Source organism: Botryllus schlosseri, chromosome 9 (assembly GCF_051294905.1).
Source record: "Botryllus schlosseri isolate E-star chromosome 9, Bs_hap1, whole genome shotgun sequence".
Lineage (NCBI taxonomy): Eukaryota > Metazoa > Chordata > Ascidiacea > Stolidobranchia > Styelidae > Botryllus > Botryllus schlosseri.
In genome coordinates, this window is record NC_137244.1 from 11,109,516 (window position 1) to 11,137,128 (window position 27,613).

The 27,613-nt window shown below is 40.4% G+C and overlaps 1 protein-coding gene and 1 long non-coding RNA gene across 4 annotated transcripts in view; one reads left to right on the forward strand and one right to left on the reverse strand.

Moving 5' to 3' along the window:
• The window catches only part of LOC145446576 (uncharacterized), a 219,604-nt gene that overhangs the window by 88,260 nt on the left and 103,731 nt on the right, over nucleotides 1-27,613 (forward strand). The window lies entirely within an intron of this gene.
• On the reverse strand, nucleotides 4,854-27,573 carry LOC145446658 (adhesion G protein-coupled receptor B3-like). Of its 3 annotated transcripts, none has more exons than XM_080325008.1 (9): nucleotides 27,455-27,573; nucleotides 25,208-25,313; nucleotides 24,714-24,818; nucleotides 20,628-20,671; nucleotides 17,351-17,525; nucleotides 17,115-17,144; nucleotides 16,279-16,401; nucleotides 15,357-15,558; nucleotides 4,854-4,968 (listed from the first exon to the last, which is right to left on the reverse strand). In XM_080325008.1, exons 3-8 carry the CDS (start codon nucleotides 24,778-24,780, stop codon nucleotides 15,500-15,502), a joined length of 498 nt encoding a protein of 165 aa, XP_080181134.1. In that variant the 5' UTR covers nucleotides 24,781-24,818; nucleotides 25,208-25,313; nucleotides 27,455-27,573; the 3' UTR covers nucleotides 4,854-4,968; nucleotides 15,357-15,499. The 3 variants fall into 3 exon arrangements, with proteins under 3 accessions (XP_080181134.1, XP_080181135.1, XP_080181133.1); XM_080325009.1 differs by lacking the exon at nucleotides 27,455-27,573 and adding an exon at nucleotides 27,058-27,347; XM_080325007.1 differs by lacking the exon at nucleotides 25,208-25,313 and having other exon boundaries at nucleotides 27,455-27,562.

Here is a 27,613-nt window from a genome sequence, read left to right on the forward strand (position 1 = left end):
ATCTCATGTGGCACTTTAGCAGGCAAGGTTGGTCACCCTGACATAAAATATTCGCATACCAAATACTGCACAGTGCACACTCCTAGACTAAAGCAGCCAAACGGTTTCATACGATATTAGGTTGCCGTATAGCACGATTGTGGGTTTCCCAAAATCAAGAAACTAAGTCATCGTAAATCGCACGGGACGCGAAAAAAGTTCAGGATAACCAAAATCTGCCCCCAAAAGAATCTGCATTATGTTTATTTATCATATAATTTTAGCTTTTTCCATTTTGAATACTTATGTGACGTGTTGTGAAACAAAACGGTTGTCGTTTTCGTAAAATTATTTAGCGTGCCACGAAAAATCATCTCGCGTGCCACGTGCCACGCCAACCGGGGTTTGCCGACCCCTGTCCTGCGATTTATATATATGCGGGATTTAAAATGCGGTTTAAAAACACTGGCCGATATAACGTCACACTAGCGATTATTGTCTGTCGATTCTATACAGGAGTGGATTTTTCAACATGGTCTGTTGATTAGTTAGGCAATTGGACGACCTCTAATTTGAGCTCTGATGTTGTTGTTTACTTAACAAAAAGAATTGGCGCTTATCGCCTGACGGCTTTTCGCATCACGGTCATTGAGCATAGTACACAAATAAAGGAGGTAACACGAAATAACGATCAATAGCAAAATGAAATGGAATCAATCAGGTGATATATGGCAATTACAGAATAACAGAAATAAATTGATGCACGTACGAACATAACAGAATAGAATAACAGAAATAAATTACAGACTACGGTTACAAATTGCGGTTGCACGATAACACAAATTCAACGACATATGAGATAATACGAGAATCAGTGAGCAAATCATCAATACAGAAATTCACTTTTAATTGAACGCATTTATCAATAAGGAATGAACGATGAAAGTCATATTTAGGGCAACTAATTAATGAAATCATCCACAGTTTCGGGGTAGCGGCAGTAACAGCAGGCAGGAGAGTCTACCATTCCAAGAGCTCTGTTGATTGTTAGGCTATTGGTATTCTCTTTTCGCCTGCAGCAGACTTCTTCACGGCCAAATGAAATTGTCTTGCGGATCGTTTGATTACTGTTATATTGGTGCAGTTCTGCGGTTGTGTGTTGTAACGAGGACTGTAACAGCACCCTCTACACCCCCGAAAAAACTGGTCTGGTGCCCATCGTAGGGCGATCGACACAACTTATTGGTACTAACTATACATGCATCTAATTTCTGGACGAGCCAGGCGCTAAAAATTGGTACAATTATTGAATGAATTCTGTTAACAATATTGGTTCTTCTATTTATTACTATTAAATTTTTATTCTCTTTCTGCCCACCATAGGGCGATCGACACAAGTTATGGGTACTAGCTAGGCATGGGGTGAACCTCTGAAAGGTTCAGGTTCGTGTGAACGCCAACCTTTTTGAAAGGTTCTGTGTGAACGCGGACGTGAACCTCATGACGTCACGTGACGTCATATTGCTAATTCCAACCCTTCATTTCAGTGAAGTGATAGCCTATATTATTGTACAGATTGTACATGTACACGACACGGTACCTGGTGACGAGTCGGCGAGCCACATAATGCCACAATGCTGAAGTGCATATTGACGTTTTAAACGTCGCCAAATGTATCAACTTGAGAAATCAGATGATATAATAATTCCATAGAATCAATATATTCCGTCGCTTTGCCAACAATTTCGACGAGGACTTGCAAGGGAATATAAGCTTTCACCTTAACGGTCTAGGCCAGACCGGACAATATATTCGGCGTCTGAGTTTCGCGACGTCGATATTGCTTGCTATACTTGCTACCGATATTAGTATATAGCCCATTATCAAGTTATACAGCAGTAGACAACAGTCTAATCGCAGGGATTTTGTTTTTATGTTACAATAAGCATATGAAATCAAGATTGACCCCATACACCTGCTAGTTTTTTTCATCAGGCAACGATACCAATTCAATTGATTGGTTGAATATTCATCATTCGCTGCCTACATGTAGTGTATTTCGCTCTTGATGTTGTGTCGTTGCGGGCCAAGCTCACAGCAGAGAGTCACTAGATATTCACAAACGGAAAGCTGGAGATTTTGAGCAAACGTTTGTAACAAATTTTCGAGATTGTCAAGGTGCATGCTCGTTTAGTGTTTTTTTATGCTGTCAGCGCCATGCATATAGAGTGGCCCGCAGTTGAAATGCAATAAATGTCAACCAAAGATGTTATAATAAATTGAAAATTGTAATATATGAAAAAGGTTCACAGTGCAGAGTCTACCAAGGTTCGTTTGTGAACGTGAACCTCTAAATTTCCGTGCTTCACAAACAGAACGCGAACGTGAACCTTACGTTCACCACCATCCCTAGTACTAGCTATACAGTGTCCATGCAACCAATTTCTAGTCGAGCCAGGCGTGCAAAATTGTTAAATTTCGTAAATAAATTTTGGTAATAATATTGATTCCTATATATATTACTATTAAATTTTTGTCCTCTCCGTCCACGTGATCTGAGTTAGCGGTAGATATTGTGGAAGTAACATCGCCCACGTTGGGAACCAACTAACCTAAAGCATACAAACTGCCTTAATAGTCACTAGGAATATACCGTTCTCAATCATCACTTACATATTTCTTCAGTAAATGATTGGTATTTGATTATACTTTTGATTGCATTTTTGGTAGGGAGGAGCTACCCATAATAAAATCATTAGATGTGACACTAAATCGCGCGCAGCGTGAAGAAAATGTTCAAGTAGCATAAATCTGCCCCAAAATAGGTTTATTGTTATTGTTGATTTACGAAGAAAATTTGAGCTCTCTATAAGCCTTCAAAATCCCGGACATATAAGCATATTTTAGCAATTCTTCCTGGACGCAGTTTGAACACTGACGTATCCGGTAAAATCCAAAAGTATGGCAACCCTAAATTAAATTTATTGGTAATTTGTAATAATTGTTTTTCTTACTACCGCATTTTTATTTTTCAGGTAGAGGCACCAATACTAAAAGCAAGAAATCGATTGGCAATAAATCGCGCGTAATGCGAAAAAAATAACAAGTCAAATGAACTTGCCACGAAATATTCCACTTAATGCTCATATACGAACATCTACGAAAATGGGGATGACCCCTCGCTACGCCAATAAGTCGGAACCGATATTTTGATCATCAACATCCCGAAGTCCGCGGTCAGGCGAATCAAATATTTTGTTGGTCTTGTAAGTCCACAATAAATTCCCTGGCATAAATTCCCTGACATCACGATTAAAATCGAGAATTGCCTTATGAGCCACTCAAAACTTTCTCGCGGGCCACATTTTGCCCGCAGGTTGGACGGCCCTGCAGTAAACCATAATATTCTTCTTTGGAAATTGGCACAATACGGGTTCATGGGCCCTCAACTTTATCTCTTTAAAAGGTAACTCACTGCACACCAACAGTTGAAGACGAGGAATGAGGGTTCTCGAAAGGGAACGGAAGACTACTCTTTTTCTGGTCTAAAGAAAATATATACTTGTGCTACACCCTTTCTGAAAATAGATACTCCGTTTGAAAGCAATCGCTAAAGTTAGTGGTTGCAGTTTGATTGGACTATATACGCCTCCATTTTGTAATAATGGGCGGAGTTTTTTAGTTCGGGATATCCTTTAGTACAGCGGTTCTCAACCGGGGGTCCGCGAAGCATTTCCAGGGGGTCCGCGAGGCCTCTGAATTTACAAGATCGTTTTTAACCAAATTTGTATTTTTTTTAAATTAGGAAAATCACGAGGCAGTTTTTCTTCATCAGCAGTAGAACTCACATCAACAGAATGACCATCAAAGATGAAATATCCTGCTGGGCAGACTCCTTTTAGCTGATAATTGCCAATATCCTACTGATACAAATATTCTGCTGTTTTGTTGGGGATTATGTAAAAAATAAATAGTTGCATTAGTAAGGTTAATCACTGTCACTTGGATATGTTTACAAAAATACAATTTCTCCTGTGATACAATAACCACTTTTCCATAATAACTTCAGGATTGGCTACTGGACAGAAATGACAAGTCTTGACGTAAAATGCTCAATATTACCCGCTATTATTACATTCTTCACCACCTTTCTTTGTCTAAATCTGTGGTTCTCAAACTGGGGCGCGCACCCCCTTTGGGGGGCGTGAAAGAATCTGAAGGAGGGAACAAAGATGTGGTCAACTGAAAAATATTTTCGCGCTTCGCGCGACTTACCTGCAGATCGTGGTTGTTGCTATGTGTTTAGCCCGAATGTCATATTGAAGAATTCTCTCATCAACAAGCATAACCATCCATGCAATCAAACTATCCATTGGGTTTGCTAGCATTCTGGCTTCATTTTGTGTTATGACAATAAGGGGGCGCGAAATTTTTCACTATCGTAAAGGGGGGGGGGGGGGGATCGTGTATAAAAAAAGTGAGAACCACTGGCCTAAATGGATTTTCAGCATTCGTTCATATCAAATCGAAGGTGCGGATTGTCAAGGCACGACCACGTATTTCAAGAAATGCAATTGCAGAATTCGCTTTGAAATAATAAAAGTCAACCCAATTTTTACATGAATGGGAGGTCATTTTGAAGAAAAGTCATTTTTTTGCTGTTTATCGCTAGCCCTACAGTTATCATTTGCACAAGACAGATGATGACTGTGCGAAGATTGAGCTAAATTTGATCTTAAACGTCCGTGGGGTCCGTGACGGCCCAAAAGGGGTCCGCGAAGACAAAAAGGTTGAGAACCACTGCTTTAGTATTTCTATAAGTTTGCTCGATAAAATAAAAGCACAACTGATATCACAATATATGACAAATTAACTTTCATCGGGAAATTGACTGTATTTGCGACTGCAATGAGATCTGGACTCTTTTGGCGAAATCTGTTTTGCCGCCGTATGCTTTGCCAAGTCATCCTTCGTTGGTCTGACACGTGCCTGAAACATGAACATATTTAAATATATACAATGAGCAATGCGAAAAATGAAACCAATGCGTATTCATAAACAAACGATTAATAGAGACGCATCAACTTATCAAACGGCGTCACAACACCAAGGGTTGTTGATTTCAGTCATATTACGATTAACATATAGTGGCCGCGATCATGTGCTGCTGATTCGCCAAGATAAGTAGTTCCCAATCTTCTGGAGTGCGACCCATATCTGCATATTAACATCTCGCACCCTCCCCCCACACACTAATACGAAATATATTCATTACAGCATTTTGTGAATCGGACAAAATGATCGAAGACATTTAAAAATCGTCACGCATTATCTAAGATAACAGACCTATGAACATTATGAAATTTGTGTCGTGGAGCACAAGCCCTAAAAAGGCGATACGCTCCACTGTGTTGTGCCCAGAGGTGGTCAGTAACGAAGTACTTCTACTTTTTCGAAGTACTCAAGTAGTTTTCCTCTACTTCTGGTACTTACTCAAGTAGATCTTTTTTTCGCTACTTCTACTTCTACTTCAAAATATTTTGTGAACTACCTACTTACTTTTTGCTATTCTCAGTTTGGCAAGTAGAAGTAGTTTAATCCCTCAATAAGAATGATGTCCTAAGGAATTTCGGGGCTGCTTTCGCGTAGTACCAGCATTTAGTTTTCATAAAAGTCATGTAGTAACCAGAATTTTCGTTGCGCTTCGCGCACACTAGATATGGCGTGACAAATATGTTTTAACGAAAGTATCGCTGAATATAATTTAGATACCGGGTTGCGTGGTTCCGTTCACACCGCATTGTCGCCTATATAAAATATATCATCACAGTAAGTATGGCCCATCATAACGCTTGAAACTACCGTTTTGCAATCTAGCAATTACCTATTATACCTAACAGCCCACGACGTGTCCTAATCTGGAAAAGTGGACTTTGACTTTTTTTAACGTTAGACCTGTTTTAGCAGACCACCGTTGAAACTTTGTGTACAAAAGATATGAATTATATTTTCCGCTTTTTAGAAGTAGAATTTTTATTTTTAATTCAATTACGAGTTTTATTCGTTGAGTTCTAATTATAGTTTCAGTTCTTTTGTCTGGAGAACATGCATGTTAAAGTATAAAAGCAAGCGTAGTAATGCCTTATATTTTCAGAAAATAAAGCTATCTACTATATGGCATTTTTACGATCTGCCATATTTTTAATTACGTATACTAATCGCGCGAAGTGTTAAAGCCGCATCCGACACAACTGCTCCGTATTGCTCTTCGACTAAACTAGGGGTCATATAATATGGGGTAGGGTGCCATCCCATGGTATTCTCTAAAACGGGGTGTTCGAGTAAACAAAGGATTAGTATCGCATTTCCATATCAATACTATCATTTACATTCCATGATGTGGACTACTGCTTATTCTGTCAAAAATTGACGCCTCCTGGGATGCATCAATATGAATAAAGCTCTCTACACCTACCGCATAACTCCATTTGCAGCTTTCGACAGTCCATGCGAACGAATTACGATCGTTTTCACAACTACTTACTTACTTGAGTAGATTTAAAGTCGGTCAACTCTACTTCTACTTCAAGTAGTTTTAGGTTGCTTATAAAATAAGTACTTTTACTCGTACTTGAGTAGATTTTTTCGTCGCTACTTCTACTTCTACTTGAGTAGCTTTCTTGACTACTTTGACCACCTCTGGTTGTGCCCATTATTACATACATACATCTCAAGATAACAACTAATTACCAAGAAACACCTGTGAGCAGGACCGTAACTGCCGCACCCCAAACCCCCCCAATTGGGGGTGGGGGTGGGGAGGGGCGAGCTCGAAGGGATACCAAAATTATTTCGTGAATTAACATAAATGTTAGAGCATTTTTTGAAAATTTATGCAACTTTTCAACATTTTTTCGCGCTGGGCGCGATTTCAAGGTGCCAAATATCTCGATTATTTGGTACTCTCCTCCAAGAAAATAACACGCATGATTTATAGAATTGAACATATCGGCGTTGACCAATACCACGACACTATACGCACCAAGACATATAACGATTTAGGACATACTACATGCGACTTCATGAAGTGTGCCAGAACGATCGGCCTCACGCTGACCGAAAACTTCCCTCACGCTGACCGAAAACTTCGTTATATATACAAAATACAGATAGGTTCAATTGTCCATAGGCGCCTAAATGAATGGCGCCGAATGTTCCTGTCTTGGCAATCTGAACCCCAGAAGACGAATTATATCCCGCAGGGAAAAATTATATGCTACTGAAGAAATACCAATTTGAAATCGTGTGCGTCTTTAAGTTTAGTACGTTTGGCCGATTCTATATTTTAGATATAGCAGCTCGCCCCTCCCCCGAGCTCGCCCCTCCCCACCCCCACCCCCAATTGGGGGGGTTGGGGGTGCGGCAGTTACGGTCCTGCTCACAGGTGTTTCTTGGTAATTAGTTGTTATCTTGAGATGTATGTATGTAATAATGGGCACAACCAGAGGTGGTCAAAGTAGTCAAGAAAGCTACTCAAGTAGAAGTAGAAGTAGCGACGAAAAAATCTACTCAAGTACGAGTAAAAGTACTTATTTTATAAGCAACCTAAAACTACTTGAAGTAGAAGTAGAGTTGACCGACTTTAAATCTACTCAAGTAAGTAAGTAGTTGTGAAAACGATCGTAATTCGTTCGCATGGACTGTCGAAAGCTGCAAATGGAGTTATGCGGTAGGTGTAGAGAGCTTTATTCATATTGATGCATCCCAGGAGGCGTCAATTTTTGACAGAATAAGCAGTAGTCCACATCATGGAATGTAAATGATAGTATTGATATGGAAATGCGATACTAATCCTTTGTTTACTCGAACACCCCGTTTTAGAGAATACCATGGGATGGCACCCTACCCCATATTATATGACCCCTAGTTTAGTCGAAGAGCAATACGGAGCAGTTGTGTCGGATGCGGCTTTAACACTTCGCGCGATTAGTATACGTAATTAAAAATATGGCAGATCGTAAAAATGCCATATAGTAGATAGCTTTATTTTCTGAAAATATAAGGCATTACTACGCTTGCTTTTATACTTTAACATGCATGTTCTCCAGACAAAAGAACTGAAACTATAATTAGAACTCAACGAATAAAACTCGTAATTGAATTAAAAATAAAAATTCTACTTCTAAAAAGCGGAAAATATAATTCATATCTTTTGTACACAAAGTTTCAACGGTGGTCTGCTAAAACAGGTCTAACGTTAAAAAAAGTCAAAGTCCACTTTTCCAGATTAGGACACGTCGTGGGCTGTTAGGTATAATAGGTAATTGCTAGATTGCAAAACGGTAGTTTCAAGCGTTATGATGGGCCATACTTACTGTGATGATATATTTTATATAGGCGACAATGCGGTGTGAACGGAACCACGCAACCCGGTATCTAAATTATATTCAGCGATACTTTCGTTAAAACATATTTGTCACGCCATATCTAGTGTGCGCGAAGCGCAACGAAAATTCTGGTTACTACATGACTTTTATGAAAACTAAATGCTGGTACTACGCGAAAGCAGCCCCGAAATTCCTTAGGACATCATTCTTATTGAGGGATTAAACTACTTCTACTTGCCAAACTGAGAATAGCAAAAAGTAAGTAGGTAGTTCACAAAATATTTTGAAGTAGAAGTAGAAGTAGCGAAAAAAAGATCTACTTGAGTAAGTACCAGAAGTAGAGGAAAACTACTTGAGTACTTCGAAAAAGTAGAAGTACTTCGTTACTGACCACCTCTGGGTCACGAAATAACATCATGTAACGAAGTCATACCAACGGGTCCGCCCGCCCGAAGATGTTCAATTATTATTTACAGTTTCCAAGACACTTCACTTAGCTCTACCGGTAAATCTGATAACGTGAGCAGAGAGGACAAAAATTGATAGCAATACATATGCACTTCCCGATATTATTGACCGATTTTATCATGAATTATCGAACATTTTCGCGCTTGGCAGTGGCTCACTAAACAGTACAGCTAATTTCGCGGCAAAAGCGAACAATATGATGAAAGGGGGTCGGTTTATCACCCTATGGGAGCCGAAGACCCAAGTTGTTGGTGGGCCTGACGAAGTGTTGTTTCGTTCCTGCCAACGGGTATACGCTCGAAGATTTATTATTGAGGGGTCATCCCTTTTCAAGTACACCTCACTCAGCTCTTCCGGTAAATCTGATTACGTGAGAAGAGAGGAGATAAGAATTGATAGCAATATATATGCAATTCCGCGTCTAGGCGAGAATTGCTGGCTCACTAAACGGGCCCCAATGTTGATGACAGGTAGCGGCAAATAGCGGACAGCCGAAGGGGGGGTCTGGGGGCGAAGCCCCCCAAAAGTCTGGCTTATCACCAGAGGTGGTCAGTTACGAAGTACTTCTACTTTTTGGAAGTACTCAAGTAGTTTTCCTCCACTTCTGGTACTTACTCAAGTAGATCTGATTTTCTCTACTTCTACTTCTACTTCGTAATATTTTGTGATCTACTTACTTACTTTTCGCTATTTTCAGTTTTTCAAGTAGAAGTAGTTTAATCCCCCAATACCAAAGATAGCCTGAGGAATTTTGGGGCTGTTTTCAAGGAGTACCAATATCAAATTTTCATAAAAGTCAAGTAAAGCCCAGAAATTCTGTTACACTTCGCGCAGAGTAGTTATAAAGTGACAGATATAATTTCACGAAAGTATCAGGGAATATAATTTAGGTACTGGATTGCTTGGTTCCGCTCACACCGCATTGCCGCCCATATCAAATATTTCATCACAGTAAATATGGCCCACCATAACGTTTGAAACCACCGTTTCGCAATCTAGCAATTACCTATCATATCGTAATCTAGCAGCCCATGACGTGTCGTGCTAATCTGGAAAATCCGGCTTTTTTAACGTTGACCTGTTTTAGCATATCAGCTTTGTGGACAAAAGACATGAAATTTATTTTCCGCTTTTAAGAAGTGGTATCTGTATTTAACTTTCAATTCCGAGTATCATACTTTGAGTTCTAATTACTTTCAGTTATTTTGTCTGCTGAACATACATGTTGAAGCATAAAAGCAATTGTGGTAATGCCTCTATTTTCCGGAAATAAAGCTACACTAAATATAGATTTTACGATCCACAATATTATTTCATCAACGTATTATAATCGCACAAAGGGTTGAAACAGTATCCGATACAACTTCTCTGCAGTACTCTTCGCCTAAACTTGGGGCCTTATAATATGGGGTAGGGCGCCATGCTATGGTGCTCTCTGAAACGGGAACTTCTAGTAAACAAAGGGTTGGTATCGTATTTTCATATCAATACTATAATTTGCATCCCATGATGCGAAAGAATGCTTATTCTGCCGAATTAGATACCTCCTGGGATGCATTATTACGTATCAAGCTCTCCGCGCCTTCCGCATAGCTCAATTTGCAGCTTTTGACAGTCCATGGGGACGAATTAAGACTGTTTTCAAAACTACTTACTTACTTACTTGAGTAGATTTAAAGTCAGTAAATTCTACTTCTACTTCAAGTAGTTTCAGGTGGCTTATGGAAGAAGTACTTCTACTCGTACTTGAGCAGATTTTTTTCGTCGCTACATCTACTTCTACTTGAGTAGCTTTCTTGACTACTTTGACCACCACTGCTTATCACCCTGTGGGGGGCCCAAGACCAAGGTTTTTTTTGGGGGGGGAGGAGGGGGGCTGACGAAGTTATGTTACGGCCCTGCCCGTGAGGACAGTGGTTCCCAGCCCTTTTCGCCTCGTGGACCGATTGGCTGATATTTGAAATAAAATCTCCCCAATCAAAAATTTGCCTGTGACTAAAATGTGATTTTACCGCACAGCCATTTGTTGACTGAGCAATATATGGCAAAACATACTCAGATATGTCTGAACTATGTCGAACCGCGCTACACTTTGGTAAAGTACAGCTAGATATGACCTGTTTTTGGTCGGGTAGCAGCCAGGGCCATGGAGTTGGAGTCGGAGTCGGAGTTTGGCTAATTTTCGCTTGATGGAGTCGGAGTCGGAGTCGTGAAAACTGTAGTGGCTGGAGTCGGAGTTTGTGAAAACAATTGCTTTCAAAGGTATCTTTAAATTACTAATGATACCGATAATAGTATTTTTATGCACCATCAATCACTGTTATTAGTAACAGTACAGATCAGAGGCGGCCAAACCGTGCCCCGCAGTTCAAATGTGTCACGCGATAAGGTTTTCTGTGGTCTGCGAGGTAATTCTCGTAATTGGATATGACATCAGCTAAAATAGCAAGGCCAACCCAAATTTGATCAGTCAGACCGCGAAATTTGATGATGACTAAAACTTCACTACTTTCGACGCAGGGCCCAGCCACATTCTTCGCAGATCTTTGTATTTGACCATAAATTAGAATATGCGTTAGCAGATTAATTTTACTTGACATTTTTCTTAGCACTTCGCATGATTTATTGTCACATTTCTTGCATTTAGTATTGGAACTCCTCCTGGGAATTATAAATACGCGTAATTTACAGAATTGAGTCCAACTATATACTCGCAATTAGGAGATAACATGTCGTCCAAGATGCCACTTCACTTGTGCGCTCGAAGCTAGATCGTCGGCTTTGAAACATTTGCACAAAATGACAGAGGCATATTCACAGAAACCGTCGATATTGCTATGTCTAAAACACCAAATGATCCTGTCCTTGCCACATGAACCCATTACTATACAGAGGTGACCCCCAATATATGCAAGTAATATATTTATTTATCGAATTCATTCATTACCTTTGAAAAACTTTCGTGCTTCGCGCGACAAGGGCATGACTGCGCACTCTACAGTTGCACACGGAGTTTTTATGACTTAATTGGTATAAATTTTAAAGCGTAGTCTTGTTTTCAATGTCACCTAATTTGGTTCGTTCCAATCAGACGACTAAAAAAAGGTTATCAACATTAAAGTTGCCCGCACAATGGTTCGTAAATCTAATAGGGTCTTTTGGCCGAAAAGGTTGGCCACAACTTACATCGGACATTATTTGCAAATTACAATTCAGTTGCATAGAGGAAGAAAGAAGCAATATGCATCTTCGCGATGCGGATATAAATTGATGCAATTTTTTTTAATTATACCATAAAATTGTGACAGAGCAAATATATCGTCTAGTTGCAAAATTGATGTAAATATAACCAAACGCTCTTTCCCACTTGGCAAAATTAAAGTTATTTGTAATGTAGCTTAACTGCATGGGTTGAAAAAAATGATTAAGAAAGACTGCAAGTCCTAGTCTTCGAATACTTGACGCAGTGCACGTAGACTAGGCATGTGCTATTTGACTACTTCCTAAATTTCGTTTATGACCAATGACTATTAGTAGTGAGAGTGTGTGTGCTTGTAATCAGTACAGTGTATAACGAGAAAATTAGTAAGATGCATCTTTGTACTAGTTGCTGACCCAGACACAAGAACAACACTTCGATTGTTTTATCTAGATTTTAATTATACAGGATGGGATATATGTTGTGTTTTGATTAATATATATTAGGTTATTAGAGGGTCCATGTTATAAAAACTTATAAAATATCAAAAAAGGAAGGCTATATAAAAAGGCCATCTTTCATGTATAGTGAATAAATAATTCGAGCTGTGCCACAGTGAAACAATTTTGCATGCGATCAGTAGTGTTATCACGACCTTATAGCCCGTCCAATCAAATTACGCCACGTCTCCCTAATTACTACGCCTAGATGACGCCCATTGCCACGCGTATCCCATTGCCACATCATCATAGTCACGCCCATTGCCACATCATCCGCCCCATGCCACATCATCCTAACTTGCTTCCGAGAAATAAATAACATTCATTATACGTTAGATGATACTTTTCTCAGATATTCTAATGTTTTGTGAATTTCAATACCGATTCTCCGTGTGCGTAGTGGTATAATCCACAGCTACAACATCAATGGGTTGCGGGTTCGAATCCGACCGAGCTCGACTCCAGAATTCCTACGGAAGTGTTGGAGGTTCCTCTATATAGGTTCCTCCCAGCCATCTCATCCGGATAAGCCAGTGGTTCCCAACCTTTTTCGTCTTGTGGACCCCTTAGCCAATATTTGAGCTAACGTTCCCCACTATGAAGAGGTTGCCTGAGCACTTTATGCCCAAACATATTCAGATATGTCCGAGCTATGTCGAATGCAGACCGAACGACACTTTGGTAAAGTACAACCGGGCTACAGCTAAATTCGACCTTTTTTTTAACGGTCGGTAGCCGCTGACGAAAAATGAATCAACAAGTTGGCTTGCAATTGCCTTGAGTTGAATCAATGAAATTGGTATGTTTTTCACGTTATCACGATTCTTGCATTAAGACTTACCGTGCCAAATGTTATGACCGATCTCGGTATGGAACATCCTCAAAATCAATGGAGACCAATACCGGCTTTTGAGTAAAATCTGTTTGCTGTACATGATGGTTCAGCACACAATGAACTTCGGAAACGAAATTACTACCCTAATCTTTAAGTAGCAAGCCTGAAACTTGGAGCAGTGTTAATACTAGGGATGGTGTGAACCTCTGAAAGGTTCAGGTTCGTGTGAACGCGAGCCTTTTTGAAAGGTTCTGTGTGAACACGAACGTGAACCTCTTGACGTCATGTGACGTCATATTGCTAATTCCAACCCTATCTTCCAATGAAGTGATAGCCTATATTAATGTACACGATACCTAGCGAAGACTCGGTCCACATAATGCCACAATGCTGAATTACATATCGGCGTTTTAAACGTCGCTTAATGTATCAACAGCGGTAATCAAAGGATATAATAATTGCGTAAAATCAGTACATTCCGTCGCTTTGCCAACAATTTCGACGAGGACTTACCAAGGAATATAAGCTTACGCCTTAACGGCCTTAGCCCGACCGGACAATGTGTTCGGAGTCTGAGTATTGCAACATTAATATTGAGCAGAGTGTACAACGGGTTTCAATACTCGCTACGGATACCACAAACAACAACTAGTTATGCAGCAGTAGCACATTAAGCCCAAGCACCTTAATCGCACGGATTTGGTTTTAATGATACAGTAAAGATATAAAGTCAAGATTGACCCCGTACGCCCGTTCGATTTTTTACATCAGAAGGCGATATCAATGTCATTGATTGGTTGAATGAATAAGCATCATTCGCTGACTACGTATATCGCTCGTGATGTTGTGTGATTGCGGGTCAAGCTCACAGCAGATAGTCACTAAATATTCACAAACGGAAAGCTGGTTATTCCGAGAACATTTTTGCAACAAAGCAACTAAAACTTTTAAGGTTGTCAAGGTGCATGGTGCTTGCTCGTTAAGCGTTGATTTTTATGCTGCCAGCATCATGCATGGAGTGGCCCGCAGTTGAAATGCAATAAACTTGAGCCAAAGATCTTATAATGGATTGAAAAATTACATTGAATTGAAAATTACAATTTACCAAAAGGTTCACAGTGCAGAACCTACCAAGGTTCTGTTGTGAACACGAACCTCTAAATTTCCGAGGTTCACACACAGAACGCGAACGTGAACCTCACGTTCACACCATCCCTAGTTAATACCACCATCACGACATAACCATCAAGTTTCAAGAATTATCATGGTGCGAAACACCGTCAAAATCGACCTATACCAGCAAAGGTCGACTCAACGCATATGACGGTAACCGAGTTCAGATATAGATAGAATTGTTACATCACATCACACCTTAGGGGCAACAAGGCAAGGTTGCCACACTTGCTCCGTAACTTTATGAGTAGAAGAGAGTGTCTTTATTGTGCGCGGCTTTGAGAGAACAGACAGGGAAACCTTGTTATGAGCGCTACCGGGGCAAGCCCAGGCTAGGCATTCACAAAGCGCAAACACGGAAGAGAATTCGATTTTCGCAGAGACTTCGCTATGTTTGGGCAATTGGGCATTTACAAGCGAAAGCACAAGAAGAATGCGGGTTTCGCTGTGATTTCGGTATATATTGATTGCTGTGCATCTATCTATAAATGGTAAATAATTGGTACTGAACATAATTGTAGGTGGGGCAACGCCCCAGTTGCCCTATAGGACGAGCCGCCACTGCACAAGAGTCAAAATCCCACTACTGATCGGGCCTAACTGCCCGCAAGTAATGATGACCAACTTGGACGTGTCATCACAAATCATATGTATGAGATGAATGTGTGTCGTTGCCTCCATGGAACCCCTGAGACTGTCTCAGGAAACCTCAGGTGTTCCAGAGAGCACTGGTTAAGAACTTATAGCGATGGGACTTATATTAGTAAGTCTACGAATTTTACTTCGCTGTAAATCATATATATTTTCACTCTTACCTCCTCCCCCTCCTCCTCCAGGAATAAATATAGACCCGGGAGGGCATTTTATGTCTGCGGCGCAGTCAGCAATAGAACACCAATTGTAATACCGATCACTGCCGACACATCCACTGGCTATATTGCAGACTCTAGTGTAGAGTTTAGAGGCCTGTTCCACACGGAGCACTACAAGTGCCTTCTGGAGTCCATGTCCCCCATTCTACGAACGGAAATATCGGCCAGACTGAATAGTTAGAAATTCGGTGCAAATTGCTATATGATACATAGCACACCATTTTGAATGACATCATTAAGATACACCATAACAAATCTCACGGCCGTGCTACGAGCTGCAGATACGGATTATAAAATGGACAAAATTGGCCTGCGGTAAATCACCATAGTAGTCGAGAAACCACGATGAATACCGCAAACAGACCTATGACGAGTGTTAGCAGAAAATGTTTGGATTTATTTCAACATGAATAAATTAATAAATTGTACATCAGTAGATATTGTAATTGCCTGAACGTACCTGACTAAACTGAAAGAAAAACTTCTTTTGCGAGACGAACACATATATTATCATTTCCTCACAGGGTGCATCCTTTTACTATGTGGGTTGGGTACCCCGGATGTACTGTGAGGCTCAGATTGGGAGGAGAAGACTAATTGACGCCGGCCAGTCAGACTTTTGGGCAATGAATGATTGGCCATAGAAGGTGACCGTGATATTGAGTCGCGACAAGCGCGAAGAAGTTTTCGAAGTTGAATAATTCTCTAATAATGGCTATAATTTATGTTGATTTACGAAATGATTTTGTAACCCCTTCGGCTCGGCGCCACCGGGTGAGTCGGGAAGGGGTGTTGGTGGAGTGAGGCACTAATGGTTCTGGAGGTTGTAATAATGAAGAATTGTTCTGATATATATATTTCTCACGTGCACATGTTAACTCGCATTCCTTGATCTCTTCCGAGTTGCAGTTACTTTTCTTGCATGTCCGAGTTCGTTTCGTTTTTCCGGATCCACATGTTACGGAACATGGTCCCCAATTACCCCACTCTAAGGAAAAATGAATTGTCTGGTGATAGTAAAGTGTATACAGAAACCCCCACAAAACATCTCTCCCTCACATACATTAAGCAGTGGACAATTTTATCAGGAGTCATAAAACATTTGCTCAACTGCTCACGATTCGCTAAATCAGAGTATGAGACAATATATGACACAGACTAGAACGGCTATTTTATAGAATGTCTGGACTGCGGACACTTTTAACTCACATACTTGATTGTGAGCGGCTTTGATTTCTGATATCTTATAAACAAAATTTCCATCAGCAAGGAAGGGGACTGAATCTGGCAGAATTATGTTGGTGACAACAGGAATAGCGATAGCAATTAACCCAAATGCCCAGATAAGGGATATCATTCACGGATTCTAAAATCTGCTCATTACTATTGAAAATCCTACTTCGACACGGGAATCACTACTTCCTAGTCGTAGACTTTATTATTCCTCAGATTAGCCGTAATTACAGGTTCTAATTACTCGATTTTTGGGTCTCGACCCTAAGATTTTCGCTGGCCTTTCAGTTTTGGACATCCCGTCCTTGACGATGCGTTGATGCCTTTACGCGGCCTATACCTATGTTGTCGGGTACTTGGCAAATCGCTGTTGCGACCTTGCTTCCCAGAACTGCGATTGAGACATAGCCTAAACCTGCTGCAAAATGACTGGTGCTGAGATAGCCAGATTAAAGCTCGTATAGTTACCTCCAGTAGTCAGAGGTCCAGAATCGAGTCCTGAAATGTAAATTATATTATTTCAATCCACGTACCGAGTGCGTCACAGTTTCATTGTGACGTCAAACTACGCCGATGTTACTAGTTCAATGTTAAGTTAATCAAAATCACACAGGCGTTCGTCGAAATATATCTAATCTTCACATATTTATATAAACGTAACTATTGGTAAATTAATTCACCCTAAAATACCACCGACTTATTACCAGGCACGATGTATTTAATCCATAGCAGGTATTCTGCGAGTAGGCGCATCCTTGCATTGGAGCGATTGGGCGTTGCCGGTTGTGCTGGGAGTGGCAGCCACATTGTTGGGATGACAGGCACAAGGTTAGACGGGCACAATACCAATCTTCCCAATGCGTCAGAGCACAGTGAATGCTGGAAGAAAATAGCATTATCTCAGCGAGTGAGTTCCAATGGCTCTTCGAGCTTGCCCATTGCCCACTATATATTTGACATATAAATGGGAATACATGGTAGCATCAGTTCACATGCCGCCATAAATATGTCATATCGATTAGGCTTACGTGCTGAGCGTGCCTTTACCACGTTCCAGTATCAAGGGTTTTTGTATCGAGGCATCGCCCAATGCACTAGCGTGCTGAAATTCGTAGGTCTTCAATGTTATCTATGGCCGAAAGTGACATCGCGGAAAGATGCCTTCAGGTCGTTTCCGCGCCTTGTTCATGTCGCGATATCCAGACGCATTGACATGATATAATATATTGACGGATCACAGTGCTCTAAATATGATTAGATCTCAAATTAAAGATGACACCGGAAATAATTTTTGGTCGCATTCATTTTCTTCCGGAAGTCACCGTATTCGAACTGCAGCTAAAATATTTGTCAAATGATCTCCATTGCACCCCAACCGCATATAAATATTATGTGGCGTCGCCAAAAATCATGTTGTGACATAGCGACACGTAGTAGTATGATCGACAGCTGGAACGCCAATAGAGGTTGCCCGTTCGAGTCCGACCGAGGCCAACTCTAGAATTCATAAGTGTCGAAGTTAAGTTACTCCTCGCCATCTGCTCAGAGGTGGTCAAAGCAGTCAAGAAAGCTACTCGAGTAGAAATAGAAGTAGCAAAGATGAAATATAGTCAAACACGAGTAGAAGTAATCCTTTTAAAATCATCCTAAAACTACTTCAAGTAGAAGTAGAGACACTAAAATTTACACAAGTAAGCAAGTAAGTGAGTAGTTGTGAGAAACAGTCATAAATACGCTCTCATATAGGCTGTCAGAAGCCGGAAATTAAGCACTTCAGACGGTACAGAGAGCTGGGCTCGTGAGGCTCAGTAAAATGTTTCCACACATAAAAAGTAGACCGCATCGTGGGATTCAAATGATATTTTTGCTTCGGAGAGGCGGTTCGTAACTTTTATTTACGCCAGATAATGTCATGGAATTTTGCCCTTCGCCGCATTAAAATTTCCGTCGTTGAGGCGAAAAGCATTACGGAGTTGTATCTGAAACGGAATTACCTATTGGCGTGATGATTGTTACTTGAAACAATAAAATGGTAGCTCGTAAAATGTTATTTACATTTTTTGTAAACTCTATAGGCATGTGATCCGGACAAAAGAACTGAAATTAATAAGAAGACCTCTCTGCAACGATTCCGTGCATAAAGAGAAATATAACTACAATATTTTAAATAACTGATTGGTGGTACAGAACTTGAACACGGCTTTTAACAGCAAATTCATATTTATTGACTCGAAAAACTTTTCGCGTGCCTTTTATCAAGAGCAACCGGCACGATAAAGGATACAGAACAAAGATGGATTCAAAACCAAATGGGGAATTGTGACGCAGTAATGAAAATTTATAAATAACATTAATGGAAATTCAACCATAGCAACATTGCGCCGTATGTAGCAACAGGCAACTTGAAAACAGTAGTACGCATGCGTAACTACCTCATGCGTAATGGTGGCAATAAAAAAATCAACACTAAACGAGCATGCACCTTGACAATCCCAACAATTTTACTTGCTTTGTTACAAAAGTTTGCTCGAAATATCCAGTTTTCCGTTTGTGAATATTTAGTGACTCTCTGCTGCGAGCATGACCCGTAATCACACAACAGCAAGAGCAAAATAACACGTAGGTAGTCAGCAAATGATGCTTATTCAACCAATCAATGAAATTGCTATCGTTGTCTGATGTAAAAAATCTAGCATGCGTACGGGGTCAATCTTGATTTCATATGTTTCTTGTATCATAAAAACCGAATCCGTGCGATTCGGGTGTTGGCTACAGCTGCATAACTTGTTAAAGGGGTAATATCGGTAGCCAGTATACAGAAACCCGTTTTACACTCTGCTCAATATCAACGTAGCAATACTCATACGCCGAATACATTGTCCGGTCAGGCCTATAGACCATTAAAGCATAAGCTTATATTCCCTTGCAAGTCTTCGTCGAAATTAATGGCAAACCCACGGAAAATATTTTTTTATTGGAATAATATATCATTTGATTGCCTCAGTTGTAGGGTTATCATATTTTGGAATCGGTAAAGGAGTACACATTTTCAAAATTTTCAGACTTGCAATACCGGAGGAAAATCCTGGAAAAATGGTAAATTTTTGCACTTCGTGGTCGGTTGACTGAAAAAAATAAGGTCAACTTTCTGGTTCAGCTCCCAAAATACTGTTTTTCATACACATTATATCAGTTGGTTCACTGAAAAAAGGCCAACTGTCTGCTTCAGCTCCCGAAATACAGTTTTACTTTCACATTATCAGTTGGTTGATCAAAAATAAGGTCATCGCTTTCGTTCTAACCACGAATCTCCTATTTAGCGACATTTATGCCTATTTTAACTAGAATCTGTTCACTACATTAGCTCTAAAAGTTATAAGGGAGGACGAATTCCCAAAAAAGAAGACATTTAGGCTTCCTCGGAGGACATTTAAAAAAAAAAGGAGGACAAATACTTCTAAAGTAGGACGTATGGTAACCCCCTTCAGTTGATACGTTTGGCGACATTTAAAACGTCAATATGCTGTACTTCAGCAATACGGAATTATGTGGCCCGAGTCGTCGCTAAATTCATATAGGCTATCACTTCACTGAAATGTAGGGTTGCAATTAGCAATATGACATCACGTGACGTCATGAGGTTCACATTCGCGTTCTCACAGAACCTTTAAAAAGGTTCGCGTTCACATGACCCTGAACCTTTCAGAGGTTCACACCATCCCTAGTCTTTAACATCATAGATTAGAATATCTTCATCGGTGTTGATTTTCATGTGGTTGAGCAATTAACATCAATCACTACTATTGTTGTTGTTTTTGTATGTGGGGTTAATGGTGCTTGACTACTATGGTCTTGTACACCAGACCACTTCGAACATAATATATCCGCAAATGTTAGATTAATCTGGTGACTAATACGAATTCAATCACAGGCTGAATTGTATATGGACTCACGTTTGCTGCAAGCTACGCCTATACGTACCCTGGCAATTGGTGACCCGTCACCGTCTCTTTCAGAACGTTCTCCTGAAACAAATTATAGCAATTATTTTATCAACAATGCCCAAGATTTATTTCAAGAATAATTGGTATAGCATTACATATCGACGAGACGTCGGGCTCGACGAGAAGTTTATGCGGGACCGGTGCGTGCTCGTGCGACTGGAAACATATTATCATCACCATCCACATTATCAGTCGATTTACAGAGCGGCCATTCTTTTCATTTTCATGACACGGTCTGCGCAGTACATGACGTATTGCATCTCTACGACAGTATCATGTCAGTCACTCGAAGACACTCACAAGAGAGATACCAAGTGTTCAGGGCCGAAATCGTACTTCGCCCCCCCCCCCCCCCCGACAAAACGTCAGTTTTGGCCCCAAGAGGATCATGAGCCAAACTTTTGAGTGGCAACGGGCCTTCGCGATGGGCCTTTCGCGAATACCAGTAAGGTACGTTTTACTGTTATAGGGGTCCTGCCTAAGTATATGTATTCGCGCGAAGTGCGAAGAAATCTCAACTCATGGATGTAATTTTGTCTGTAATAATAATTCGTAATTGCTTATAATGCTACTATTATTTAATCCTTTCTCAGTCCACGTGATAAGATTTACCGACAGAGCTGAAGAAGTTGGTGACTTCAGATAGCAAGCGCAGGACTATTCCGCGCCTAGGACAATGCCACAATGGACAATTGACAATATGTATGCTGATGGTTCGGTCAACATTCGGTCAATATGATCTTCACAAAGCATCTTCAATTTGCTTTAACACATGCCAGTTGAAAACATGTAGGCGTACTGTTATGGAGGGTTTGTCGTCGTTTAATTGTGTTCCATTATTTCGAATTTGGATTGACCATTATGTTTTGCCCTAGGAAGTGTAAATGTAGTAATAATTTATTATTCGCATGCCACCTCGGTGAACATTTTATTCGTGTCACTGTAGATCAGTGGTTTTCAAACTTTTTCCAAAACGCTACCCTTGATGATAGTGGAAAATTTCGCATCCTTTTAAGATGCTTTTAGGCCCCCAAAGGGGGCACGCAGCTCAGTTTAAGGAACACTGCTGTGGATGCATTTACAAGATTTACCCATTCACTAGCGACTACAGGGTGAGGTTAGGCCATCGTCACTATCTGAAACAAGGTTTTTCTTCCGTACTCATTTGAACCTGTAAAATAGTGTTCCATTTAGTGCCATGTACATGATTCGCACCCTAGGCTATGGTGCAAGTTTTTGTTTACGGTACGGTGCGTCATCAATGTCGCGGCGCTGTGTAGAATCAATGTAGTATTTTATGTCGGAATTTTCAACCTGCGTCAACGCTTATAGGCGAATATCGAACATATTTATCATCCACCACATTCTAATTGACTCATCATTCAAATAGCTGTCAACCCCTCATTTTCATCATATATTTTGTATCTAACCGAAATGTTTAGACCACTGACTCTCAACCTTTTTGGATGTCGGAGCCGCATTTCCAGCTTCCGAGTACGTATGGAGCTGCATGAAAACACTCGAGTAGACTACTTATAACGAAAATTTTTAAGTTGCTAGCCTACCTCTGGATCTCAGCATCCAGCTACGTTAAAAGCATGCATTTAGAATTCTTTAGATTATATATAGGTTATTTTAGCATTGATAGACGCAGATTGGCGAGTGCTCTAATTGCAAGAGACTGAAAATGCATATCATTACTACAACATACTATTATGTCGTTATGTGATAGCTCTTCATGCATTCCAGCAAAAGTTGGCGGGGGATTATACGCTGAGCAATATTGGACTTATTGCAATTTACACTGGACTATGAGCTGTTATTTTGACGTTACTAAAATTATGTCAAAATTTACTCTCCACAGAGACGATATATAAAAGTCTATGACCTGCAGAACCCACGACATATCTTATGCTGACGGGTATTCATCCATGCGTTTAACGCTATTCTGGAAGAACTCTCTTCTTCGGTTTTCAGAAGCGGCTTTGGCCGGCATTAGACATAACTAATATCCAACAGCAACAACAACAACAAAAACAATCACAACAACAACAACAACAACAATCACAACAACAATAACAACAGTAACAATCACAACAACAATCACAACAACAACAAGAACAACAACAACTGTGATCTATTATATTTTTATGGCATATTCGGAGGTCAATCATAGCTACACGAAGGCTACCCTGGAGCCGCGGTTGGGAAGCACCGGTATATACTATATAATGGATGGACAGACCTGTTTCATTCTCGAGCCGCATATCACAAAACTTCGTTTTAAAAGAGGCTATTCAGAAAAAAATGAAAATTATGAATTCATTCACTTACAATGAAATGTTGGCTATGCAATAATGATTTTTTAGGTAGTACATGTGGGTCTTCACCAGGAATGCGCTGCGAATTTGACTGATATGACGTCAAGACAGTGCGAAGTAGTTACTTCAAGTGTTGGGTTGGTAAAACTGAATGATGCTTGAACGTGGACAAATTTAATAGCGCATAAAAATGACCTAGTGTTCTAGAACGAATTCGTAATGTCGTTTTTAGATACTACTTTTGTGATGATTTGCCGAATATTTGACAGAAAATATAAACAGGTTTACCTCCATTCATCAGTGAATGCAAACTATTCCTCCCAATCTGTTTTGAATATTTTATATCCATGATCATGTATTCTTATTTTGGATTTCTCAAGGCTATTTTTTTGAATAAACTCTGAAGACATTGCTAGTATTATTTTACAACACAAATGTAGGGGTGATTACGTATTCATCCTGGCCTTGAACGTGAACTGGGCTACCGTTATTAATTATCATCAAGTTCGCTGTTGATCATCGTCGTGTATGAAGCGTTTATATCAGTGGTTCCCAACGTGGGCGATATCGCCCCCCAGGGGGCGATTTGGCGATCTAGGGGGGCGAAAATGACGAAGGGGGCGATAGGGGGGCGAAAATGGACAAAGGGGGCGATGGGGGGCGAAAATAGCGAAGGGGGCGATAGGGGGGGCGATGACGCGTCAAAACGGCTGACCTTTTTTTTTTTTTTTTTTTAGTCATCCACCTAGCAATTTGGAGAGAAAAAACGTTATTTTCAGCTCTGAGCGGAGAAAGATGACCTTTTTTTTTTAGTCAACCCGCCGGTGATTACAGTCTGTATGCCCAATTATCGGTGCACAAAATTTGGGAGGCGATGATCGGTGTTGACATTGAAAAGGGGGCGATCGGTCGAAAAAGGTTGGGAACCACTGGTTTATATGAACTCGATTCGAGATTTCAGTTACTCAGGTCTAATTCATCGCGTAAATTTCCCAATGTTGCCTTGCGGCGAGGCAAGCGACAACACCAATACTAAACGAATATTGTTTCTACCTGATAGATTGCCTTCTTTTATAAACTGGTTAAACCACTCGGTAAGATGGACAAATGCATGCGCAATGTGTAATCACTCGGGCAAGTTTTTGTTGCAGTCAAATCCGTGGAAAGTTGCATTTATTTTTTCACAAAATTGCACCAAAAGGTTGCATTTATGGACAAGTTCCTCGAAAATATTTGGGCATGAGATATTCGAATCGATCGTTATCCAAGGCACTGTAGCAAAATCATTGGCGACTTTAACAAAATCAAAAGCATCAAAAAAATTGACCCAGTGAAAATTTATTTTTCGGCTGTCTAGCCTGAATGTGCGTCAAATCAGAAAGGACCTCAAATTTAAACGACAGTGGACTAATGGAGCGATCTCTTTATATATACTGCCAAATATTTCCAGTAAAAAGTTGGTTGCATGAAAAATTGAAAAAAAATTGCAAGAAAAGTCGAAAAAAGTTTCCAAAAAATTTCATGAAAAATCGAAAAATTTACAAAAAGTTGCATTAAAAAAATGGAGAAAAGTTGCAAAAAGTAGCCATATAAGAATCCTCCAAATAGCTTGGAACACCATACTACATAACTTCTGAGTATTTAGGAAGCTGCCGGCAGCTGTAAAAACAAGTTGCAAAAGTTGCAAAAACTTGCCCTAGTAATTACCTCATGTAAGGAGTTCAATACATCTATGCCCTTACCGAAAACGTATCTTGCACTTGATATTACAATGCAAAGAGCTGCGATGCACTTGAATATGTTCTTCATGCCGACAGATTTCGGTACTTTATCAGCGAGATTTGTATCTGTTGTGCATTATAAAACATCTGTAAGACCCCAGGAAATGTTAAAATTTCAATATATTTTAATAATAATCAACAGACGGGAAGGCGCCTGGATCCAGAAAACTTCCGTACTGAGAAGTCTTACAAAACTCTGCAAATTATGCATGTTCATTGTTCAGTGGGCCGAGTAGAAAATTTAAGTTTATGCAAACCGACAATCCGACATGCTTGAACTCGGACGCCACTTTACACAACAGGGGTTCAGGAAATGTTTTCCATTCGTTAATTCTGGGAGGTATCAGACTTTGAAGTAAAGCAATGCTCTTCGGTCATATAAACACAGCGTTATGAAATTTTATTGTCAAATTCTCCCTGCTTACTGATCACTTCCGCAGCTACAGTAATCCTACCAAAGTGTTGAAGGCTTGTCTTTGATCGTTCTACGTCCGATGCGCGTAAATGCTGGTATGTCTAGGACGAAAGTGAGCCGTGCTAGAAGTTGGCAGCACAGGAATCCTATCGAAGAATATAGGTATGGTGTAAATCACCATTGCCCAATGTATTGTGGGAAAACCAGAGATTCCGACCGATATCGGATTTGTGAGCCGATACCGCTAACATGGATATGCAGCACCGTCACCAATAACCATGATATATTCAGCCTATATTTAACCAGGGCCGTAACAGCACTTCGTCAGCCTCCCCCAAAACGTTGGTCCTGGGCCCCCCATAGGGTGATAAACCTAACTTATGGGGGGTTTCGGCCCCCAGACCCCTCTCTGGCTGTCCGTTGTTTACCGCTGCTTATCATCTGTATTAGGTTTCCGTTTCGTGAGTCAGCTTTTAGCGCCTAAACGCGCGAAGCGCGAAATTTTTTTATAATTCATGACTGAATCGGGCAATATGATCGGGAATTGCATATATATTGCTATCAATTTTTATCCTTTCTCTGCTCACGTAATCAAATTTACCGGTAGAGCAGAGTGAGGTGTGTTTGAAAGGGTAGGACCCCTCAATAATAAATAAACATCTCCGGGTGTATTGTATACCCGTTGGCAGGAAAGAAACATCACTTCGTCAGGCCCCAAAAAACTGGAGTCTTGGGCTCCCATACGGTGACAAACCGACCCGCCAGGCCGCCACCACGTTGTTCACGAAATTACAGATGTACTGCTTAGTAAGCCAGCGCTAAGCGCGAAAATTTTCGATAATTCAAGATAAAATCGGTCAATAAGATCGAGAATTGCATTGCTATCAATTTCTTGACCTCTATGCTCAGTTGCTCACGTAATCAGATTTACCGGTAGAGCTGAGTCAGGTGTTGTCTTGGAAAATGTAGAGCCCGTAAATAATAATCAGACATCTTCGGGCAGGTGGACCCACTGGTATGACTTCGTTACATGATGCTATCTCGTGACCTCCTGTCTGCTATATCAAAAATATACAATCGCCCAAACGTACTAAACTAAAAAATCACACGATTTCAAATTGGTATTTCTTCAATGGCATATAATTTTTCCCTGCGGGATGGTATTTGTCTTGTGAGGTTCAGATTGCCAAGACAGGAACATTAAGGTGCCAGTCATTTAGACGCCTATATGGACTATTAAACCCACATGTATTTTGTATATATAACGAAGTTTTCGGTCAGCATAATTTTCGGCCAAGGTTTTCTCGCTGCCGATCGTTCTGGCACACTTTTTGCAGTCGCATGTTACATGGCCTAAAACTTTATATGTCTTGGTGCGTCGTGGCGAGGTAATGGCCAACGCTGATATGCCCATTTCTATAAATCTTGCGTTTTTTTCTTGTGGGAAGAGTACCCAATATTCAAGATATTTGGCAACTTGAAATCGCGCGCAGCGCGAGATTTTTGACAAAGTTGCTTAAATTTTCAAAAAATACTCCATAATTTATGCTAATTCACGAAATAATTTTGGGCCCCCTCTTCGAGCTCGCCCCCCCAATTGGGGGGTTTGGGGTGCGGCAGTTACGGCCCTGTATTTAACAAACATCGTTTCTCGCCTAAAGCGCAATTATAAACCTTCGAAGCATTTATATAGGCTACACAGCTTTGTAGTCAATATTATGCTTGAACATTAAATACTACCAGAAAGGCTGCATACGGACGATGGTAAGCAGAGGTGGTCGCTAACAAAAGTAATACTAATCTTTCAGTCGGTTCTGCCGTATACTTGAGCCTATTAATCAATTCAGTCAATGAGTGGTTATGACCTTAAACGTATATACGTATACTTACCAGTTTTCAGTTCGTTAGGCAAAACTGAGCCTATAAGACTGACTTATCAACTGCTTTGAAAGCGCTATTCTGCTTTTACCTGTGTAGAAATTTGCGACGTCGCTTCTACTTCTAATCTCGAGTACTAACGATGACGAGTTTGACCAATTCTGCCCGTAAACTATAAGAAATATATCAATAATCCCAATATGACAGTCGTAGATTATAATTTTCTGACTCTCCACTACAACGCTGTAGCGTCACAGAAGATGCCGATCTTTTTTGTGCCTCAAAGGGCCGATACCGACATTTACTTCAAAGTGTGATATCGACTCGATATTTTCGGCAAGCCGATCATCGTTTGGTCTCCAACCCTGAGCCCTTGAAAAACGACTAAAACAGAAAAAGAAAGTACTACCTGTCTCTTTCCGCGAACAAAAATCCTGTGTCGAACAATGATACATATATCGCTTAGAGCTGTATGTTTTCGAAAAATAAGCGTGGATATGTCATATTTTGTTTAAATAAATATTCTCTTTTTTTATCGGGAGACCATTCCGCCTCGAGTCACAACACT